General features: G+C 42.7%; 1 protein-coding gene across 3 annotated transcripts; it reads right to left on the bottom strand.

The window, feature by feature from the left end:
• Positions 1-870: 870 nt before the first annotated feature.
• On the bottom strand, positions 871-20,806 carry BTBD3 (BTB domain containing 3). Of its 3 annotated transcripts, none has more exons than XM_079330642.1 (5): positions 20,753-20,806; positions 10,235-10,499; positions 9,601-9,691; positions 9,004-9,122; positions 871-5,182 (listed from the first exon to the last, which is right to left on the bottom strand). In XM_079330642.1, the coding sequence occupies exons 2-5, from the start codon at positions 10,375-10,377 to the stop codon at positions 4,150-4,152; spliced, it is 1,386 nt and encodes a 461-aa protein (XP_079186768.1). In that variant the 5' UTR covers positions 10,378-10,499; positions 20,753-20,806; the 3' UTR covers positions 871-4,149. The 3 variants fall into 3 exon arrangements, with proteins under 3 accessions (XP_079186768.1, XP_079186769.1, XP_079186767.1); XM_079330643.1 differs by lacking the exon at positions 20,753-20,806 and adding an exon at positions 13,200-13,324; XM_079330641.1 differs by lacking the exon at positions 20,753-20,806 and having other exon boundaries at positions 10,235-12,053.
• Positions 20,807-24,690: the final 3,884 nt, after the last annotated feature.

Below are 24,690 nucleotides of genomic sequence, written 5' to 3' on the forward strand. Positions count from 1 at the left end.
ACAGTACAAGGCATAGGATAGCTCCTGCTTGAAGCCAGTTCCAAATGAGAAGTGCTGGGCACGTAAGAGAACTTGGATCAAGAATGGAGCAGCGTGGTGCAAAGTACTGAAGCAAGAATTCTAGAAAGACAACTTACCCAAAGAGGCAAATTTGATGCCTGTAAACATGCTTCAATCAGAATTTTGGATGAACTCTGCAGGCACTGATTTTTTCTGGGGTAGACTTCCTCAAACTTCCTTATCTCTGTCAGACTGTATTTTTTATCATTAGCCAGTAATATATGAAAGGTCTTGGAGGTGGACATCATGGAAGTGAGGCTTCAGCTTCACTGACTTAAAAGTCAGTGAAGTCATTTAAAATGAAGTCTTAAATCTCCTGGAAGAAAATTGTTAATACTCAGAATTCTGAATAATATTATATAATTAACTTTTCAGCAGAGAACAGCCTCTTGGCACTAACCATGTCCTTTCTGATACATCAGAGACTGAAAAGCATGGCCTTTCCTGTGCCAACTGTCTTTTAGAATAAACAAGAGACCCTCCCCCTTCATCTCCACATGCTTAATAATATTAATAGAACATGAAAATATTAATGCTGGTAGAAAAGGTCTTTCATAAAGCACATAAATGAATTCATTCACTCTAGCTCATTAGCTTAATCGTCAACCTTTTTACAATGTAACTGATTAACATTTTCATTGTTCTTCCTTGTTTTTTCCTTAGACTTTTGCTTCTTTGGGGATCAAAAGATCTCTGAATGCATAAGCTCAACAAATATCCCTGCACAACTGTACAACAATAGGAACTGTTAAAAGAGATAACTAAGTAAGGGCTTTCACAGCTCATGCTTCAAAGATACTGCAGGAAACAACCATTAAAGAATCATTTTTATTTTTGTTTAACGTGATTATACACATTCATGAGTCCAACAAGATCTGCACTGTGACATTAAAGATACAGTACAATAACATTCAACATGAGGTACTTCATATATTTATATATATCTGTCCTTTATAAATAATGCTGTAAGCCTGCTAAGGTCAAACACTGCTTCAGCACAAATGGGTGCTGGGACCTGAAGTGGGCCAAGTTTATCACAACAAAAAACCAAAAACTCAAAACAGTTCAGTGCAATAAGTGTGGAAATTAAAATGTTTACTTAAATACTATTTAAGATATGCAGAAAGTATATTACATTATACTCTCTTATAACAGATTCCTCTCAGGAGCAAATCAAAGATACAAGTAGCAAAGACAGCCAGGAACAGAATCTGCCAGGTGATCTCTATCGACAGTATGTTTACATTCCAAGCTTATATGGCTGATGCTTGCAAAATGTCAATCAGTGTATTCAAGCTTGGGTGCTTCTGCTAAACCAACCAAATCCACATTCTGACACCTACTGAAGTGCCCTGAGGTCTCAAGGTGAGTGGCACTGGTCAGCTTCTTACATTCCAGTACTTGTTAGCATCACAAAATGCTCAGAAGCAAGTTGTGCTGTGAGCATCAAAAGGTGTTTTGGGTGCCTTTGTTTGATCACCCACACTGGAAACCTTCCCCTGCACCAGCTCCTGAAACCTGGAATGGACTCAGAGGAATTAAGCTACAGGTTGCTTTCATCCTACTTTGTCAAAAAATACTTCATAAAAGAATCAAATAAGAACAATAATCAAATAACAGCTCATTTTCTACACAATACAGCTACAGAGTGTTCTGATCTCTGACCTTCTCCCAGCCAGTGAATGTAGCAGATACCTCACCTTTATTTGCAGGTAAGTCAAAACAAATAATAAATTAAAAGTGATAACCCGAGACTAGTTAAACCAATGCAGTAACTCTGTGACTTGTCCCACCAGCTGTGACACCTTTTTTTTTACCAAACAAATTGGAATGCAGCTCACTACCACAACCTGTCAATCTGCTCATCACTTGGGGTAATTACATCTGCATCAGCCCCTTGCTGTACAAAAACTTAATCAGCTGATTAGCATCTTTCTCTGCTTTGAAATGTATCTAAATAAATGGAACTGCTGCCCAGATGTTGTCTAAAAGTGACTGTTACCTCATCACAATCTGATTCCTTTTTACAATCTCTTCAACAACTCTTTCTGCACTCCATTTCTACTCTTGTCTATTTTCAGCTGCAGATCCAAATATAAATAACTGCAGGTTTTTTTAAAATCTCTCCCTGGGAGTTTTCCATGGAGCATTCTGTTTAGATTTCACGAACAGTCTGGATTATGTACATCTGTTACAAAAAACAAAACATTTTTCCATGTATTTGGAGGGTATTTACATTTCAGAAAGAGTGCTGCTTACACACACATGTATGTATGTATACAAAACATAAAATGCTAAGATGGATGAAAGGCATAAATCCTGTGGGGTGCTTATTTTACCTGGCTCTCCTTTTATTATCTAGAGAGAAGATCTGGGCTTTGGCCATAAAGTGTTTGATGACTACACTCCAGTTTTCCTTACTTCAGGTGGTATTTTGGCCACTGCAAAGATGCATTTTGGCAATTTCCGATGGCCGGGGGCCAGGATTCCAACCGGCAAGCAACACTTGGAGGAACAGGATTAAACTGGTAAGAAATCATATGAGAAAAAACATTTTTATTACAGAACTGACAAGAATTTAGGGTTATGCTGCACTACTGTGTTGATATACTGTAACTTTAATTTTCAGCCATCTAAAGAATCATTTTGTCCTCTCGTTTTGTTAAAAGGTACGCAACAAACAGAACCCACTTCGGAGGTGAAGCAAGAATGAGATGCAGCCTCTGAGGAACAATTGTCCCAGTGCAGTGATGAAGGATTTTCTCACATTTCAATAGTACCTGTAGTTCTTATTTATACTGGTTTCCTTCCCTGATACAAGGAGTATCCCTCATACTTTCGCAAAAGTGATACAGACATGCAGTAGGAAGTTTGGGGGAATAAACTCAGGCAAGGAAAGGGTTCTGTACCACATCATCCTCTGATTGATGTGTAGCCATAAGCAGTTGCAAGAGCTCCAACAATAACCCATTAGAGGAGATTCTTCCCCCTCACTGCTATCTGACAGTATACACTAAGTGTAATATGACCCCAGTTGAGAATCTTCTGTCTTTGCCTAAATTTCAACTGCTAATAAAAAGTAAAAAAATCTCATATTACAGAATAAAATCCAAGTCAAGATTGACACACTCTTTTGTTCCTCTAAAATCTGCCTCTATCATGTTTAGGAAGAACAAAGAAACCCACCCAAAACAAACAAAAAATTATCCTGCATCAGATGATAGACATAAATTCCCATTTTTTCAGCAAGAGTTCAGAGAAATAGCATTTAAAGAGCAGATTAACTCCAATGGAGCAAAACCTGGGCCATGGGAATAGAGTTTCAAGAGCTGCATACACAATCTGAACATGTGCAAGTACTTTCTAGCCCTCAAGGTGGGATTCCTAGGAAGTGAACTCCAAGGGTAACTTGCCAAGCCCACAACCCTTCCTCACTGTGAACACATCCATGCACTGGGGACATGGTCAGTATGCCATGGAGCTTCCTGAAAGATGCTTCCTTCTCCCTATCTTCCCCTGGAGCCATCCCAAACAGTTGGCTGCAGGAGAATCTCACATGATGAAGCTTTAAACTTGAGCTTTTTCTGCTTATAACTGAAGGACTTCTTTCAGCCCCCATGATCAAAAGCAGCTTGGTTTACTGGAATTTCTAAAGTTTGCAGAGCAGACAGCAGAGAGAGCTATAAAACAAGGCTCTTCATTTTCTATCCCTACCTCCCCAATACGAGCAGAAAGCAGAAAATGGAGAAAGAGAAAATGGATCAATGAAGACAGTGTTTAGTGAGACACAAGAGGGGGACATCCCCTGGTGATTCACAAGTGCATCAAAGAAAGGGTCAGCATCACCAGCAAACAGGCACCCCTCTTACAAAGCCTTTAAAACTCACTTGTTTCTAAGAGCTTCCAGTTTAAATATTACACTTAACCACCAACGATGCTACAAGTACAGCAAGCGAGGAACTCGCCCACAGCATTCAGTTCCATATTCCCTGTGCTGATCACATATCTGCAGATAAAAAGCTTAGTGTCAGTAGGCCTGAACCAGACAGGTTCTTCATAGCAAAACGCTTTGTATCCACACGCTCCCATTCAAGCATAAAATATGAGTTCAGGAATTTGTCCTCCCTGTACCCCTGTGCCATTTGTACTGTCTGAGGAGCACTGAAACTGAACAGTCACCTTCCCACACTGAACTTCTGTCATTCCTTCTTGTCCAAAATAGCTGAGTTCGTTACCGTCCAGAATCACGCTGGCTGTGTAGAAGGTATCGGGCTCGATCTGCACGGGATACTCAAACCACACTGGGAAAGTGTTACTAGAACCATCGGAGAAGTATTTACTCAAGTTCTGGCCCAGGATAACTCCCTGTCTCTTGAGTTCAATCTTGGCACTGTACTCTGCCGAGCCGCAGCTGGAGCCGTAGAGCCCGAAGCCGGCGATGAACACTCTCTTGTCAACAGCAAACTGGATGCTGTCGCAGCGGCCGCGGTAGCGCCACTGGTTGCTGCGGTAGGCGCACGACTGGAAGCGGTGGCAGCGCTGAGGGACCAGGCCTTTGCGGGGCTTGCTGACAAACTGCAGCTCCGGCTTCTTGGCGGCCGTGTACCACAGGAAGATGTCGTTGGTCTCGTTGAGGGTCAGGATCCCCGACTGCGCGGCGCCGTTGGCGAAGTCGTCCAGGGCCATGGTGGGGATGCGGATCAGGTAGAGAGCCTTGCCCAGCACCTTGCGCTTGTTCTCGATGGTGGCCGTCAGCTCCTGTCGCTGGCACTCCACCTCAGCCCAGTTCAGAGCCGCCTCGAAAACAACAATTTCTTTGGCATTCAGAGTCTCCCTTCGGAGAATGCTTTCCAGCGTCTGAAAATCAATGTCGCAGAAGCCCTCGGACTTCAGAGCGAGCTCAGCCTGGGCATCGATCACTTCCCAGCAGCGCTGGGTCAGGTCAGGCTCCTCGAACAGGCAGCTCTGGGAGAGCAGCACGCAGGCGTTCTTTGCGCTCAGGCTCGTCTCGAGGAAGTTGACGCAGGCGCGGGCCAGGTGAGGGACAATGTACTTCTTGGCAGCGTAAAGGGTGGCCAGGACGGTGTCTGCGGCCAGATCGATCTCATCACAATAGATGTACCTGCAACAGAGCACACGGCTGTAACGCTGCTTAGTGCAACACCACGCTCATCCAAAATCACTAACAAAGGATGTTTAAACGGCTCCACATTTAAACCAAGCAGCGTTTGGGGAGTGTTGATTAAGCCCAGAAAGAAAGTACAAAATAAATTCAGCACTTATGTTAGGAACAGGGAAGAGAACAGGCTTCAATTTAAGGTGAATTGAACTTTCCATTTGGGGTGCATGTGCTCCTTCCACACAGGCCTTGGCTCCCAGGCAGGAGCTCCTGCAGGGCTGCCTCACTCAGCTCCCACAGGAGCTTGGAAGATGTGTTATCCAGAGCCCCAGGACTGCATGTCCCCTGATGGTGAACTGTGGTTTACTGAGGTTTACACAAACACAGGAATAGTAACAAGTTTGTAGGGAGTAACTAGGTAATCTAAGAAGATAAATGCTATTCAACTATATCAGGTGCTATCCATTTCTGTAACTACTGGGTTGGGTTTTTTCCAGAGGTGGCTTTTTTGTTTGGGCTCATGTTTTTGGTTGGTTTTTTCAAAGGGTGATGAAGCATATAGGAAATGGAAGATTTTCAGGTATTTAGTGCTCACAACATCCTAACTCAACTAGCACAGCATTTTCACTCAGTCTCACTGCACAAGGATGAAAAAAGCTTTACTGCTATGGTAGTGTGGTGGAAGAGATGAAGGTGAAATTCTATTTATGTGACTAAACTGCTGGGATTCATTGCTCAGAGAAATGAAGCATTGTACAGTTTGTTCTTTTCAATATCTCATGCTTCAGGGCCCCATTTGCAGCTGGTGAATGCAATGTGCTAAAACCATGCCAAATTCAATTTCACTCTTCACAGGGATAAGCAAGTCTTGATGGTTATGGCTGATAAAAGTGTCTTCCTCCAAAAAAGCTAAAGTTGTATGCAACCCTGTACTAATTAAAATTTTCTAGTTAGCAGGTTTCCCTACACAATGAGTTTTCTGCACAACAGTTGTGCCTATAAAGAGGAATTAGTACCTACACTGATCTGATTATAGTTGTAAGTAACCATTTGTATTTTTGCAGCTGTAAGTTAGTATCCTCCATGCCACACTTGGAAAACACGCACAGAGGAGATACTGCTCCAGCAATGTAAAATCTAAGAGGTTACAGAGAAAAAGGAAACTTATATAGAACCAAGGCTATTTTTAGTCTTTACTACTTGGTTTCAGATTATTTGTGAAACCAAAGAACCCATCTGTATATCAATGGTAACAGGCTTAGCTCCTTTACCTCCCAAAAATTCCATTTTCAATTAATTTCTTTTTATGATTCTCCTTGCTGCTCTCCAACTCTTTCCTCCCTTCTATTACTTCTCTTTGCCTGCTAGTACAGCAGAGAATGGTGACATCTGTTTTAAATAGAAATAGTACAAAAGTTGCTATTTTAATATTCCTGAAAATAAAGAACTAATATCACTGATGAAGAGCAGACACAGCACAGATTGGCTGTCAGCAATACTCCACACCTCTCACTTTGCCAATGCACCTCAGCTCTGGTCTGCAAGTACTGATATTCCAGTTTTACCCTGTTCTCAAACACAGGATTCTGCCAGACCACAGGGTTTGATGGTTTAGTTACACATTCAGCCTGGGATGAGATGAGATCACAGTTCTAACTGGAACAGTCGAGACTGAGATAAGATATAATACATTAATGCACCAATTCAGTTTGGCAGCTAGACTTTGAGTTTAACCCTGTTTTCAAAACTATACAGAACAGTCAAAGCAGTTTTACTGGGAGAATAACTAATATCTACCAGTTGTAGCATTTCCTATGTTGCATCTGGCAATACCTTGTTTGTTGTCAGAGTGCCCACTGTGTAATAAAACACAAAATATTTATGCCATCAGAATTCATTGGCCCAGGGGAGGAAAAACAAAACCAGCAAGATGTCAAAACCAGAAAACACAAGCTAAAAGTATTTTCTGACAAAGTTTACAATGCAGAAGAAGTGTATGGAGGAGAGGCTGCTTTGGTATAGCTTAAGTATTTTCCTCTGTAGCAACAGAGCCTTGTGCCCTCCATGCATGGCTCACGGCAGTTTCAGGAAGCACTCACAGGGAAGGATTCCCAGAGTGAGAGGAGTGAAGGGGATGGTGGATCCTGTGATGAGGGGAGGCTGCACTGCTGAGCACCATCCCTGTGCCTGCCCTGCACCACCATGGCTGCACCATCCCGGTGCCCGCAGCCTCCGCACGCTGCATCAGGGAAGGCAGCACTGGCAAGGTGACCTCAACAGCCACACACACCACAAACTTTGTCTGGTCTTTGGGGTTTTTTCAATAAAAGCTGAGAAAGTGAGGACTCCCATGGTTCTGGCCATGCTCTCATGGATAGTTTCCTGAATTGCCACAGGCTAAATAATATGGCAAGACCTAGACGTCAGTATTGATACTCTGTTTTCTAGGCTTGCTTTCTGCACATATTTCTTAATGATAAATTCAGAAAGCATTCAGTTTTTACATGACACATCATGTTTAGCCACAATGAAATAGATTTGCTGTTCAAAAGAAAGGGAAGAATCCAAGTATCTTATATCTGTGATTTGCAAAATTCAGCATAAAAGTAAAGCGTAAATCTGAACTCTGCCACAAAATAAAAAAGACCCAAAGCAAAAATCCCTAACACACCTCCCTGCATAATGTCATATCTTAATTTTATATTCCAAGTCTACAGAGCATCTGTGGAGCTCTCCTGGCAGTTACTGATATTTGCACAGAACATTCCTGATGCTGATGATAACCTATAAAAACTCTATATGCAACTTTGAATGTTCATCTATGGTGCCAGTGAAATGTTAAAAATTAAAAAGAAACTGTGCTGCAATCACAAGCTAATCAAAACAATCTATGAAATACAATAAATTGCTAGCTAGTGATTATATCATTACATGCAAAAAAAACCTGCAGCATATTAAAGGCATCACTATCAGATACTGATGTATTTTCTGTATAGGAAAGCAATGGCATTTATTTAAGCTGAAGGAAAAAAATAAACAACAAAAACTCAGTCACAGATTTCTGTGATAGGGCATTTCTCTTTGATAATCAGAGTTTACAGATACATTAAAGGACAATTCAGCAGGGAAGCTGCTTCATTATGCCCATTTAAGAAAACAGAGTATTTCTTATGCAGTTTGCAAGGAGAAAAATAACGATCATGTAAACTGACTCATTTTCCTTGTTAGATAAAACCCCCTATTCATGTAAACAGCCTTTTTATTACTTTGCAAACACATCAATATGATACATGAGGAGAAATTTATTTTTCAGAGGATACACTAAATAACTTAGGGTCATTTTTTTTAAGACAAAACCTGTGTACTGCACGTTTATAAAAGAGCTGGAACAATGTCTATCAACAAACCCAGCAATTTACTGGGTCTGGCGGGGGGCTTTGTTCATGCATATTTAACTTTTCTCTATGCTTGCAAAGTAGAACAGTTGGTTTGGGGTTTTTTGTTACAGCTGACAATTCTTTTTAGTAACTCCACTCCTTTGTGTAACGTGTAGTGACAAATCAGATCGATAGGCATTACAGTACACAATGTGCCCAAAGATCCCCTGTCAAAGTCATTATTTATAACTGCCTACATTAGTTTAATACGTGTGTGCCTGGAAGTACGGGGGGAGAGCAAAATGAGGTGGAAGTTTAAAACACAAAAAGAGGAACACTTCAAGCTTTCTTTCTGTTTATATGCAAGTCTAATACTTCAGCTATGACATTGGCAGTGTATGGATACATCAGACAGGAACAAATATCCAGCAGATGAACGATGCTTACTTCAGCATTGCAAGAAAAGCAGCAGGCTCAACATCTGGTATACGGATTTCATCTTTGTCCTCAGCCAGCTCTCCGTAAAACATCGCATGGAATACAGAGCTCCCAACAGCCAGCACATACTGTTGAGAAAGGGAAATCTTATTTCATGCTTTGAACTGAAAACACTGCCAACACAAACAATGTGGGAGAGCCACTCTGAGCATACTGGGCTGCACTGACAGGCTCTACAGACACACTTCAGTAAGAAATGAGGTCCAAGTTAAGAACAAATTACACGTTTTCCTTGTATTTTACTCTCCTGGGCATAGATGCATTAGCTACTGGAAAACGCTCATCTCCACCACAGAAGTTAACTATTTTTAAAAAATCTCAAGAGCAGTATTAATCAACAGCACGAAGCAGTATTCCTAACTTTACTGCCTTCACTGAAAACACAAAGGAAAGCCAGGGGCAGCTCATCCCAGTGCATGTGGCCTTTCCAAGCACAGGCTGCTGCCTGTCCCAGAAGAGCTGAGCCTCCCACGCTCTGTCCCGCTGTAACCGTGGGAGCTCTCTCCAGCTCTCCCCACCCCAGCAGAGCGTGCAGCTGTTGCTTACTTTGTGTCCTGGCAGCCGCTGGGTCCCACCTGGTGGCCCGACCACAAAATGAACATCTGCCATCAAGTCATTGTTGAACATCACTGCATTTCTACAAACAGAGGTAGCATGTTAATTTGTGGCACACAGGAACTCTCTCTGCATGTCCCAGACCCAAGAAATTTGATTTTTTAACAACTTCAAGTTGCTTGTTAGCAAAGAGAAGCAGGTCACACTCGACTTCAAGCTACTTTACAGATCACTGCACAAATATCTCAGAGAAAATACTGAGGAGGAAAAAGTGTGTGTGTGCAATAAAACAAACCCTTAAACTTCTGAGAACTTCCCAAGAAGTGGAAATCAAAGTCCACAGCATATATCACTGAAAATCCCCACTGAGGTCTAAAAGGAAATTGTTATGGGTATGCTGCAGCTTTCAGTAACATTTTTATTAACCCAAACAGATGCACTGACTGGAAAAAAGATATTAAAATATTTTTCCATTACCAAAATTCCTATTTCACACACATGTACAGGGAGGAAAAAGGCCCAAACAAAATATAACTGCATTTTCTTCAGCTAATAAATGCATTCTGGACATTTTGCTACTTTTCACCTCTCCATTCAAACACCAAAAGAACTGCCCTGAACTTACCTCTCTCTGATGGTTGGATAAAGTCCTTGCCAATTAGGTGCAGGAATAGTGTTGTTGTTATTGAGATTTTGCTGATGGTACTGCTGGACAGCAGTTGTATTAGTGTTAGCTGGTTTCTTTCGGGGAAAAATATCAGCAGCCATCTTCTTCTTCTTTTTGGTCTTCAAGGTAATGATTTCATAGCAAACTGGAGGCAATTTGCTGTTGCTACTGCTGCTGCTATTTCCTTTCTTAGAGCTCTTCTTAGACCTGTTCTTGACCGTCTCTGGAAGCATCAAGAAGAAGGTGAGACATTTCATGTTCTTTCCTTTCTCATCTACCATGAGTATGCCCGTGTGTAAAGCCCGGCAGCCTAACTAGCTAGGAACATTTAGGAATGTACGTGGAAGCTGTTACACCGAAAGCAGCAGAGCTGAGAGTTTGCTCCTTCTCCAGCAAGACAAGGTGACCTTTCCAGCGCACCGAGTAAGAAACTGAGTTTAAGTTTGATCCAGTACTTGAATCGTTAAATACACCCCCATCATTCCTGCCAGCTTGCTTTCTTCCCAGCTTTCCCGATCAGGAACCGCCTAGCAGCGCTACAGGCGGGCAGAGGAGCGCTCGGTGGCAGCGCCAGGCTGCCGGCGAGCCCAAGTTGTGCGGGAAGGGATGGGAGCGGCGCGGGACTGGCAGCCGCGCGGCCGGAGCCAATGGCTGCAGCCCCCGAGCGCGATTGGGCTCGCACACAGTGACACCTATTGTAGCCTGCGCCGCTCCCACGTTAAAGCCGCCGCAGCGCTCCCGCAGCTCCCACGCAGCCGGCGGCAATTCGGGAACACGCGGGAGTGCGTGCGTGTCCCTCCGTGCGTGCTGTGTGCGGCTGCGAGCTCTCCCGGCGCCGCTTCGATTGTCGCAGGCGAAGCAGTGAGAAGTTGAAATCAGGTAGAAAGATCTATCTGAATCTATTGCCGTGGGAGCTGCTCCCACGGGCGTTCGATATTAGCACAGCTCCCTTTGCCTCTAGCGCTCCCACAAATCCCTACTCTAAGAGTTGCTCAGCGAGTGTGCGACAGATATCAGAACCGAATTAAAGCCATCGAGCAGCAGCAGCAGCACAGACAGTGATGGAGCCAAACAATCCCCTTCAGCGCAGCTCCTACTCCCGTGTAACACGAACAGGGATGAGGTCACAGCTTCGGCTTTAACTCCTTCTGCTTCCCGACAACATAACAGCCTTTGACAGGGGTTCCAAATCACTGAGCAGTGCTAATTAAGCCAGCTTACACCAGACATGGGTGCACCACATCAGAAGAAAACTTCTAGATGTGCAATCATATTAAAGCAATCCAGGATTAATACATTTAATCAATATTTCAAAGCATTAAATGAAAAGGTCTGAATGATTCAGAGAGTCTTGGGCAAAAATCACTCCCTGAGATGCGAACACAAGTCCGATTTTATTCACAAATACTTTCTGAAATAAACAGGATATAAGCTATGGCAACTAAAGCATTTAAATAGGAAAGAAGTCTAATTTTTAGCCATTAGTTTACTCAGAACTTAAATTTAGATCAAATTCCTTTAACAGCAGGTCAAGTATATAGAAAAACCACCAAGTAAGCACAGGCATATAAAAACAAAAGCAGGGAAATCAAAACCACTTGCTATGAGGTGTCAACATATCACATCTTAAAATACTGGGGAGCAGATAATTAAAATATGATTTCATAATTACCTTCAGTTTTACAGAAAAAAAAACCCCTCTGCTTTCAAAACTAATTTAGCCACATTTTGCCTTAATTAGTTTTGCTGGACAAGAGTACAGCAGGGAAATTAAAGTGCTAAAAGGTTGGTGAAGAAATCTTGTTGAAGACCCTTGAAGAAATTTGCCACTGACTCAAACAGAAATATTACTCAGGCTGTTTATTCCATCTCCATCCCAACTGCCTGAATCACAGCTGTGGCTGTGAAACACACACTCAGAACATCTTTAACCTGAGAGTATGCAGGTATTCCAAAGAGGAGCAGGTCTCCTTGGGAGATGCTCCACAGGAAGCACTCACTGCATGCCCTGGCCATCTGGAGCTGTGCTGCAGTGGTTGGGGTGATGCCATTCCCAGACACATCCGTCCTCTCTGTCTGCAGGCACTGCTCATGGAAGGGGCAAACACAGGGAGATGTGTCCATGCCTCAGCTGCTGCATTTCACAACCAGCATCTCTTGGACTGCTGCTTTAAAGGAAGATGGTGGGTTATGCCTGAAAGGCAGAGACACATTCCTAAATACAGTGAAGGGAGGTTATGTAACTCCCAAAGAAATTATTTCTAGCAACCTTTTCTTTCTCCTCCCCGCTTTTTCTTTTTTATCTGCAACAGACTGATTAGAGAGGGAAACTAAAAACCTAAACCATATTGAACTGTAGAGAGGGAAGAGAAGGGGTAAAGGAAAAGAAACGCATCTCACAGATGGGATCTTATAACTGCTCACAGCTGAGTTTATAACAGGAACACAGCAGGTATTCCCAGCACAGAATTTGACTTTGTTGAGTTTGTGTAAGTTTTTTTTTTCTTCTCTTTATGTAAATTTCCAGCCCTTCCAGTTACAAAAATAATCCTTTTGCCACTGCACAGGACAAACATTTCAGAAGGAAGAACTCTTAAAAAAAAACCGCTCTTAAAGATACAGAAAACCACAGACTCCAGAAAATCTGGTTCTCAGCACTGCAGTTGGCAGAAGGCAAAAGACAGAAGGGTTGGGAGATTTGATTGTTCCACAGATCCATTTTATAGACTCCCAAAGTGTATAAAAATCAAGGTCTCTGCACATTTCTTCAAACCAATGACCAGGACAAATCCAAAGATTCTACACACACACACACCACACAAGGTCACTGGGAGGCTACAGGAGATAGAGATTGAGGGACTGACTGACCAGTTAACTCCATGTGGGAAAGATCATAAATGTGAATCCACAGGAATCCACCAACCTTTGAGTTCTGGAACACACCACACATGCACAGCATGTTGTGCTTTCTGAGAAAGGAGAGAGAAGCTGCAGCTGAAGCTCTCTAATCAAACTCAGAAGTCACCGACCCCAGTAGATGAGAAGTACCTGCATGAGAGGATAAAAATCTGGCCCATTAAATAAAGAGCCAAACTGCCATCTCTGCCTGCTCTTAACCCACCCACCAAAACTCAGTCTGCTCTAACTGGAAAACAGCACTGAATCCAAATAGAATTAGATTTTCATAGAATTCCTATGAAAAACTACAAACCTCTTACAGGCTCACACCACCTTCCACTGCACTTCCTCACCTCAGGAACTAAGTCTCATAAACTACTCATTAGATGGATGTGAAACAGGAAAAACAACCTCCAAAGAATTAGTGCTAGTCTCACTCCCTATTCTTTCTGTTTTAGCAGCAGTTTCCATTTATTTTCATATAACAGTGTTTTGTTCTTTTACTATACAAATACTGTTAATGAATTTAGAAATCAGTACACTGAGAGTTAGTAAAAACAACCCAGGAACTGCTGCCTGTTGAAAGACCAGTCAAAATCCCCAGTTTAGATCAGTCTGTCCCCAACAAGAGGATCAAGAAAATTGCCTTCTCTGACCCATAGATCTATCCATTTCTGAAATCTTATTACAATGTGCTCCTAATCTTCTTCAGCAAAGCCTCATTTTTCTTCATTAATTATCTACTAACAGAACTAAACTTGATATATACAACTGAGAAAAATGGAAATACAGTTCTTCAAAGGCACATTAATTTTTATTTTACAACTAAAGTAGTCAGACTGGAAATATTTCAAGTTACAGGGTGTAGGATGTTTTGTACATCTCTCATTTACAGACCTATCCCTTGTGTAGTAATGCGAGCTAGACAATTCTATAAAAAACAGGTTTTCATCAAAATTCCCAATTGTTACAGCCACATCATGAATAAAGGAAAGAGTTCTTGGTAAGCAATGAGGAAATGCATACATTTCTTTTTCTGTAAAGTTGCCAAATGTCTTCTTCAGCAGCTACTATGCCTATGCATTATTAACATTGTTTAAATTCAGATTTTCCCCCATAGAGAAACAAATTTCAGATGACACATCTTGATTAAGCAAAATAAATACACAATGTTACTGTTTAACAAATCTACCTGTCTGTCCACTGCTAGCTTTCATTGAATTTGAGTTAACTTAAAAGGATTCATTTAAAAATGGAATACACATGTTCAACAAGTAACTAAACAAACAGAAAACCTCAATAAACCCAACCCACACAGCTGTGGTGCCTTGCTCTGTTTACCTAGCCATGAATTATTTAGTAAGTTGGAAGAGTCCTTCCCAATCTCCATTCCAACCCTTCTGTTTGTGAAAACAAATTTGAAAGGAGAACTGAAAGCTCTACCCTTCATTTCCTCAAGTAAAAAAATGCATTGCAGTGGACAAAAACTTCCCATCTCCTCTTTCCTAAGTTTCTTATTAACAGCACTGGAAGAAACCAAGTTGGAATCTATTTCTGTCTGCTGCATGGAAAAGCTGGCAATGAAGTCTTACTCAGTGAGTTGTTCTATGAAAAAAAAAAAAAAAAAAAAAAGAAAAAGAAGGGAAAAAAAAAACCAAAACAACCAAAAGCAGGAAGAAAGATGGGCAAAATTGTAAAGCTGTCAAGGAAGCCAGAATAGATGCCAAAAAAAATAGCATTTATATCCCAGAATAGTTAAGAGCTGTGAAAGGGTAGAATAATACCAGAGTAGAATTGCATCTTAAACCGAGATTAGAAACTTCAAAACCAAGTCCAAAATAGTTAAATTGTATTTTTCTATAGAACTCATGCTACACTAGCAACATACTTGGTACCAACCATTCCTAACTGCTCAGTGTTTATGAGGATTTAAACACTTTGCATAATATTATCCACTAATATAGCTTTTACTTCTTTTTCCTAAATGTCCTTAGTGCTATAAAGCAAACAAAAGTAGAAAGTCCAGAACAGCCTAATCAAAAGGTAAACAACAACTTACATGAAATAGAAACCTAAAGAATGAGTATTCACAACTATTTTTACTCCTGTAGTATTTGCTAGCATACAAGCTATATACATGGCATTTGTTCTTAATCTTCCTACCAAAGCAGCCTTTCTATTACATCTTTATAATGTCGTTTTTGCAACTGTAAAATACTTATTTTTTGGGTTTTTTTAAAGCACTATCCATTTTGAGACAAAGCAATCAAAACACAACATTTAAGATTAATAACTACTATTCATTTGCAAATAAATGTGCACTTTCTTTGTGTGAATTTCAAGTCCCTTCCCATGAACCTGTTCCTACCTCAACTGCAACATCTCCTATTCTCATTTTTCCCTGTTACTTTTCTTTCTTAGCTGATTAAAATCTGCAATTTAACTTCAGTGAGAGCTTGAATAACTTAGTGTTTATGCCCCAAACACTTTGCTACGCTGTTTTTTTTTTTAAGGTTTTGTTCCCTGATAGACCAAAATAAATACAATTAATGTATCAGAGTGACAAAAATTTGTTCAAAATATTCTTTTGTTTTCATTCTGTTTTGAAGACCATGGCTGCTGCAGGAATGACAGTCCATATAAACCAAAACCTGCAGTGAACAATACACTTGATCCCATTACAGTGAATTACCTCACAGACATTTTCTTCTGGGCATATGGTACAAAATAATATCAAATGCTTCATTACAAGATAAAATATATGATTTTACATATAGCCCAATATCATTGTTTGGGAGCTGCAGGAAGAAAATATCCCAGAGCAAAATCTGCAATGCATTCTATGGGCATTAACTTGTTTCTTGATAGTTCAAAGGAAAACCAAGAATTATAAATGAACTCTGTGAAGAGAAAACCTCACAGAAATGATAATTCAGTTCAAGGTTACAGGAGATAAACTGTTTTGCTACTAATTTAAAAGAGACAAATTATGCATTTGTTCTCCATCGTGGTTACTCGAGCTTATCCATTTCATTTCACATAGAGCTTTACTTTTGACAGTCTTTGGGGTCAAAAAATAAGTTCTTTCTTAGTGGCTGCTATTCATTTATTAATTTATTTATAAACATGGTATTGCAAACCTGAAAGCACTCAACCCTTTTTCTAAGGCAAAGGTCAACTTTAATTCTACTCTGCCTCTTACCAAAACTGACTTACAAATGAAAGATCAGATAGCTCAGGAAATTGGTAATGAGATACAGTGGTTTTCGTCTCTAGGTCGCTAATTCTAAATTGACCAAGGTCAACAGTAATCAAAAGTCATTAGCATTTAATGATCCTTCGGTGTCCTGTGAGAAAGAAGCTAGTGATCTTAGTGCACTTCAGAAAAACCACCACTACAATCAGCACTCACATGCTGCCTGCTCCAAGGGAGAGGTCAGATCAGATGACTACAGACACAACTTCCAATCTCGCAGACAGATCTCGCCTCTGTAGACAAACCTTTGACTAATTTTAACTTGGCTTACAAACCATTATTTTCAAACTGAATAGTTAAGTTAATAGGGGCTCTCTGAAGGGCAGGCTGTAAGCTGCCTGGTCCTGCTCCTTCACATCAGCAATTCCCAAATGCCTTTGTTCCCCTACACTCAGTAAGTCTGAAAAATGCAAATGCAAACAGGCCCTTCCTCAGAGAGGAAGGTTCTCATTGTGTTACCAGAAGTAACTACTCCATGAATATCCACAGGGGAACTGCATCATGATTATGTTGGTGTATAACCCAAGGACTGCATTTTTCATGTGCAGGTAACCTACATCCACCATGTCACACTGTTGTGTTGGAGCTCCCAGTGGGAGAAAAGAGGGGGAGAGGTTATTGCTGTGGTGCACAACCCACCTGCTCTGTGGCCTGCACACTTCAGTCCCCTGGGACTGTCATGGCAACAGCACCTTCAGCAAGGGCAAGGAAAACACAGGGGACTTTGGAAAGCTTGGTTAGGTGCTGTAATGCATGGATCTGTCATGGAAAAGCACACCATGCCAATCAGTAGTTTTACATCCAGGCAAGGTTAGGGAACACACAGCTTAAAACCCAGAGCAGATCAGCAAGTGTGTTTATAGCAGAGCACCACAGCTGGCAGCATTCAGTGTGTTAAACAGGAAAAGCCTGGCACAGCTTCTTCCCACTGCATTTTAAATTACAGAAGAGGAAAATCATGCCAGTGAAAGAGGAACAGGTCAGTACACTGGCAAACCAAGCCTTTGAGAAGAAATAACATTCTCAGCCACAGTTACTTGAGCTTCTCAAAAGTGAGAACTGAAACCAATGACTAACAACTCTTGCAGTGATTTTACAATTGTCTACTATCCCCAACTTCTAGATAGGAGAGACCAACTGCTGCTAACCTGAGCCTAATCCAAACAGTTCAAGGAATGGAACCAGGCATGTCATCCACTAAACTGCACTGTCCTGAATGATTCTCCCTTTGACACATATTAGAAGTGTGGATCTGGTTACTTCTCCTTTACTGATTCCAGACTCTCCCAGCACACACAGCCTGTTGGAATCCACATGGAGATAAATATGCTAGCACACTTTTCTCCTATCCCCTGCTTTGGAAAATCAGATTTATTCTTCTTTGCTGCAAATAGCTCAGTCACACTTGCCTTCCTTAGCAGTCTTTGCATCAGTTTCTCCTCCTCTTTACAAGTGAATGGCAGCTATGGCACCATCACGAATTTTCAAGAAAAACACATACAATACTTATCAAATTCTGGTTTCAGAATATATTTTTGTGCCTTAAGATGTATTTGTCTACCAATGCTAGGATATCTTAAATGTTCTCCTTCACAGTAACTCTGTGACACATCAGAACTGCAGTAGAGAAAGAAACTGAGGAAGGGGCAAGTAATCAAACAGAACAGCATCATTAAGGGACTGTCCAAGATAAGCATAAACATTATGAACTTTTATACAGTATTAAAACCTTTACATTTATTTGGTCTACATGGGGTCACATCACTTTGGTCTTATAGAAGTGTAAAGGCAAAGAGCTCTGAGGAATCCCCACACCTCTCAGACAAGCAAACATGCCACCTGCCTGAAGAGCTGCTTTCTTTTCATACTCTCAGAAAACCTTTGCAACTGAGCAGAGGCACAGGACAGCTCTAATCCCAGAGAATGTAGTTTTGAAAGAAAAATCACTCCTTTAAATTGCTGTGAAGAGCAGAAAGTGTAGCTGGGGTGGTTGTGGAGTACATAAATATCCTGTCGCAGAAGGATGTTATCAACAAGTCATTCAGCCTGGCACTGGAGTGGTACATGATCCTCTAGTGAAATATTTATTCAGGATATCAGGTAATACTCGGGTACAGGTGACAGGGCTGGATAAGGTGATGTCTCAAGATACCTTCCAAATCTGTTTGTTGCTGGTCTTCACCCCACACAGCCAGGACAGACAGCAGATACTCAGACTGCCAACCAGCTCCCCAGTATTTTAAAATGCAAACACTTTCCAGACACCGGACACGCTTGGTTTTCACAGCAGCTTGCTGAGATACCAAACTCAGAGAGGGCAGCAGGATCAGAAAACAGATGAGCCAGGCCCAAAAATGGGAAGTTTGCAAATTTGTATGAAGTGATATCTTACTTAAGCTTATCCCCTCTTTTCTGACACACACATAAAAGGTGCTTTTGTAACCAAGGCAGCGTGTTGGAATTCAACTTAATGGCAGAAAACACAGCTGATGACAACTTCCACCACAAAAAGCTTATCATCTTTTCCTTCTGAGATTCCCATCTCTCACCTCCCTCTTTTGCCTCATCTATCAGCCCTTTGAGATAGAAACTGCTGCTTTATCACTCATTTAAGTGCCTCACAAAACAGAGTTCCACACCAGCTCAGGTACCTGAACATCTGTAAAAGAGAAGAGCCAGCCAAGCCTGAGGAGTTACCAGAGGGCAGAGTAATTCTGAATTATCAGGGAAAGCTAGTGCTGGGCATAAACAACATTCTGCTGCAAAACTTACTTGCACAAGTTTCTATAACAGGTGATCTAAATTTCTTCTGACAACATAACACATGGCCTACTATCATTAGGCCTCTGTTTTAAGTGAGCCTACCCTAGCACTGCTGCACTAGCACTAACAAGCAAGTGGCCAAAACAAAAATTTCTGTTGCAACTTGCATTTTGTTTTCCCCCCAGCCTTAAAAGGGCAAGCAAAATGAATCCCATGTTGCCTCTGGAAGGTGTTTCCTCTGGGGCAGAGCTGAGGATCACTGGCAGGGAAACACAAGGGAAGTTATTGTGCAGTTAGCTGTGGGGGATTTAAAAGGGAAAAAAAAAAAAAAAAAGAAAGTACTGCAGTCGACATTCAACTTTGGCAATCCTGCAGAACTTACTTCAAATGAAGACCCCAACAGATTTGATTTGCAAAGCTGAATTACCCAGTAAACGCCAGATACTGTGCACTGTGACATCCTGCACATACAATCTGTAGGAAATGGTGAGACCAATTCTGGCCCAAAAAAATAAAAGCTATTTTGAGCCTAACTCTGGCATAAAAGTTGAAGCAATGCCAAATAAAGTATTGTACACCTATAAACCAGCACGACTTCCCTACAAAAAAAACAAACAAAAAAACCCCAGAGCAGATTAAAATATAACACACACATCATATACTGAAAACAAAGTACAGGACTAACTACAAGGCAAAAAACCTGCACCAGCACTTCTCAGATGAGACAGCCTGTTGAATTAGGCATGTTAGTAACCACAGTTTAGGAACACTTTGGCATCCTAACTTCAATTCAAACTTTTCCTCGAACTCACAACAAACCCACGACTCCCTCCCGTTTTAAAATGCCTCAGCACTCAGGGAACACCATAACCAAGTGAATTTATAAACCTCCAAGTCCACAGGTGGCTTTCTATAAACAAACAGGATAATGGTGAATTGTGAAGGTGTGGGCGTTTAGGTGAAACTAGAGAAACTTCAGGTACCTCAGGAAGTTCGGCCAACAGCGTGGGGAAGGGAGGAGGAATTTGTGTCAAACCGGCTGCAACTATTAATTGTGCCTTGGGGAAGCCGACCGAATTAATGGTTGAAGTACCCCTTTTACAAAAGCAGCTTTAGTTTAAGCAGGAGAAAAGCCTCAAAGCCCAACTTTTGGGCTGCCTCCCGGTGGAGGCTGCAGCCGGGCCAGGGGGCTCCTCCCGGAGGGTGACCACCGGCACGGCCGCGAACCCAGCCCCGTGGGGCTGCTGCACAAAGGGCGAGCGAGGGGACACCGGCACCGCCTGCGGACTCACACACAGCGACCCCGACCAGGCAAAGGCCGAGCCCGGGGGGCTCCGCTCCGCTCCTCACGGCCCGCCCGCGCTGCCGGCGCTCAGGTGCGGCCGCCCCGCCCCGCCCCTCACGGCGGCGCCTCCGAGGGGCGCGGGGAGCCCGTTCCCCGCCGGCACCGCCGCAGCGCGGGCGGAGGGCCAGGATCCGCCGCCTCATCCCCTCACGGGTGATCCCTCACGGGTGTCCCCTCATGGAGCCCCCTCGCGCGCCCCCCGCCCCGCACTGACCTGAGGGCGCTCCCGGGGCGGCGCGCGCGCGGCCCCTCCTCGCGCCGGCGCGCGCGCGCGGCCCCGCCCCCGCGGGAGGAGCGCGCGCGGGCGCGAGGCCCCGCCCCGGTCCCGGCCCCGCCCCCGCGGGAGGAGCGCGCGCGGGCGCGAGGCCCCGCCCCTGTCCCGGTCCCGGCCCCGCCCCCCCCGGCGCGCGCGCGGCCCCGCCGGGATTCGGGCTCGTCCCCAAAAACGCGGCGCTGGAGTCACTCCGCACACCCCGCAACAGCATCCCAACTGAGTTGGGAATCAACAACACCTTTTTATCTTTTTTCCCTTTATTTTTCCTTTTTTTTTTTTTTTTTTTTTCCAATTGCAAATCACGTTGCTGCCCGAAGTTGTAAAGCATATTTGGGACACAACCTGGCTACACCTTTAAAAAAAAGGGAAAATCCGCTTTTTTCTTTCTAAATTAAAAATTCTGCTAGTGCCTGAGGTGAAGCATATCCACGCTGCACATATAAATTGGGAGACAACCTAAAAGCATCCTTAAAACAAACTAAATTAGAAATTACTTTTTTTTTCCTTTAAATTAGGAATCCCGTTAAAGTTCAAGCGTATTCACAACCAGCCTGTTTGAGGATCTGCCCTCTAAGAAAAAAAAGAGATTTGTTTTTTCTGTACCTGCACCAATATCTGTGAAGAGGAGGGCTCACCCTTCCACTTAGAGGGCAGCTTTATTAGATTAAAAGTTATAAGGAAAGATAATTGGTAGTTGAAATCTTTGCATGTGCTCATCCACTGTCATTCACAACCTCCAAGCAAAAAAAAAAAAAACAAACTTAAAAATCCCACCAAAACCCCCAAACAAACAAATAAACAAAACAAAAACCCAGCAACCTCCAAACCCAAGAGCTTACAGGAGAAACTCCTCAGGCTGCAGCAGCAACAGGCAGGTTCCCCCTCACATTTATTTGGTTTTTCCCAAATAAACTGCATGTCACAAAAAGAAATAAAAAAAAGAAACAACAAAACACAGAACACCAACCAAACAACCCAACACCAAACACCAAAACATTTTAATTTTGAGCTGCTGAAAAAATAATCAAGAGGGATGGAGCAGTTTCAGGACCAGCACCCAGGATTACCCAGGAGCTTCATAAATAAGGTATTTCTCATAATGCTAGTGTATGGAGCCACATGGGAAATTAAAATGCATTGCTGGCATTTATTTTTAAAAGCATAGCAAAAGGCTTTGCTTGAAGCTCTAGGGCAAGTTTTGGTTTGGGTTTTTCTTGGGTTTTTTTATTATTATTTTCCCTCTGAAGAAACAATTATTTCTGGAATTGGTGCTGTGTTCCAGCTTTAGTCTCCTGTGAACAATCATTGCCTATATTATATACACATTATTCTAGCAGATACCTTCACAATGTGAAATTAGGCTTATCTGTGGATAATCAGCACTTTGCTTTTTCCATTTTAATATTTTAGCTATTAAAATAGAGAAGAAACCAAAGAGCAACAATAATGACTGCACACACTCACTTTATAGCTGTTATGGATTTTACCAGCAAAGAACACACTTTAAATCTCAGTGTGTAAATGATCATTTAATTGGGACTTGGGAAGCCTACAAAATAATTGTTGTCTGAAGTGAGCTTAAACATGCTGAAGGAAACTACTGCAATTTCCCATCCCTTTTGCAGAATGAAGCTAAAAGGCTCTTTTGCAATGGGGATGATTTAGTTGGGCAAGTTGTGGGGAGAAGCCTTTTCCTCCAGGTTGGAGGAGGTTATTCTGCAGCCTGAATTCCAAATCCCATAGTAGGAAAACATATTCTGGCTTTAATTCCAGGAGTTAAAGTTTAAAAACCAGGAATTAAAAGGTGAAGTTCTGGAACCAGGTAATCTTTAAGGTCCCTTCCAACTCAAGCCTTTCTGATTGACAGGCAGTCAGGGGGGCCCAAATTGGGGTCTTTACTCAGTAACATTTGTTTTGATTTTTTTGGGGGGCTCCTCCTGCATTTCCAGCCCATTTTTTTGGCTGTGCCCAGTGTTTTAGACCATGATTACCTAGTTTCCCCCAAAGAGCCCAGACCCTGGTTTAATATAGTATCAACACAGAATTGCCTTCACCCCCACCCTGGCAGGGTTAAACACACCTCACTGCCTTCCTCAGGGATGTGCCTAGTTCCAAGCACTGCAGTCTGCTGACAAATTTCATCTCAACTCCAGGCCAAATGAGCCACCAGATAAGCCAGACCTAGCCAGAGCTGCAGCACTGGGGCACCAAAAGCACCTTGCAGCAGAGGGGTTAAAGTGCCAAGCTCATGGTGCTGCTGTGTTTGATCTCTCCTTGTGCTCTCCTCCTCCAGGGTGACTGCATATATGAATGTATACATAGAACCTGTTAAAACAGCTCATGGGGAGGGGAGCCATAGTCCAGGAGCAGCTGCAGAGAAGGTCTTTGGGACACTCCTTCATAGCTTTGGGGTCTTCTCTCATCCCAGCCCACATTTCTGGACAAGATCCAGCACTGCCTATGGCAAACCAAGGGAAACTAGCCGGGAAGTTAAACTCAACCAGCTGCATGTCTGGGAGAGCTGCTCAAAGGATTTTAGCTGGTGCTTCTAGAGCCATTTAACTGGGATGGGTTCTGCTCCGTGGTGGTGGTGGTGAAAAAAGCCAAGTGTTTGCACTGAGTCACATTCAGACTCATCTGTTCTTGTGTCATGGGTCTATTTTCCAGGTACTGAGCAGTGCTTTCCAAAGACTTACTAACTTGAAGAGCCGTTTAAATATTCATTTTCCAGTTGAACTTGCATGCTAGGTAGGTTCTTCCAAGTGCTCCAGGGTATAATTAGTTCCTCCAAAAGCATCTTCCTACCAGACACTGACCACGTTTCCCCTCCACATCTCCCCTCCTCCCCAACCTCTTAAAGCTTCCCTGAAATTCTGTGCACAGCCTGCCACAAAGGTTATCATCTTATGTTTAATAGTGGGGAAAAAGACAGCACACGAGATTTACTGCAAATGGAAGCCATTACTGGAGCAGTTATCAAATGAAAGAACAATATAATAATGTCTAGTCATAAAGATATGAAGAGTTGCCTGTCAAAGGCAAACACCTGACTGGTAAAATTAGCCTGTGCAGCTGCTGGAGGCTTTTGGCAGGCAGGGTGAGATCCCTGCAGCACATTTCTAAGCACCCAGGTGTTTTGCAGCTATATAGGATAGAAACTGGGCACCCAAACTGGGACCAGCAGGAGGGAGATGCATTAGCATCCCAAGGCCACTGGACATTTGCATAAAGCAGAGCCAGGAGGATCAGCTCAGTGCACCCCAAATACCCCCAGTGGGGTTATGACATCCCCTGGGTTGGTTCAGGCATGGGATGCCTCCCAAAGCCAAATCCATTATCTCCAGCTCTCTGTAGCTCATTGAGGCTGCTGACCCCAATTTTTTGGTCAAGTATTAACTAATTAATAGCAGATGGTGTTGAATTTTGTCTGCCCCTTGCCCTGTGAGGTCAGGTCACACAGGCAGTGAAAGTGCAGCTAGAAGAAGCTGGTTTCCAGTCTAGTGCATTGACACAGATGATTTCCCTCATCTTTCCTGGTCCTGCCCTCCTGCCAAGAGCTGGGGCAGAAACCCTTTCAGGCTTAACCAAGTGGTCATTAACCTTTCCAAAATAAAAATACATGGACCAGTGGGTACCAGTGTCCATCACAAGTGTTATTTAGCAGAGGGGTGTTGACTCCTAGGGAGTGCTGACATCTCCTATCAAGGGCTGTCCAGCCCCTCTCACCACACACACTCAGCTTTCTCCATTCCCAAAAATATCACTTACTTTCAGCAGCACAGTCATTTCTTACTGACTGTTTCCTCCTATTCCATCAGACACAGCTTCTGTATCAAGCTCCTGGACTCCATTTTACAAGAGCTTGTGCTTCTCCTGCT

The sequence above is a fragment of the Erithacus rubecula genome (assembly GCF_903797595.1).
Source record: "Erithacus rubecula genome assembly, chromosome: 2".
NCBI lineage: Eukaryota > Metazoa > Chordata > Aves > Passeriformes > Muscicapidae > Erithacus > Erithacus rubecula.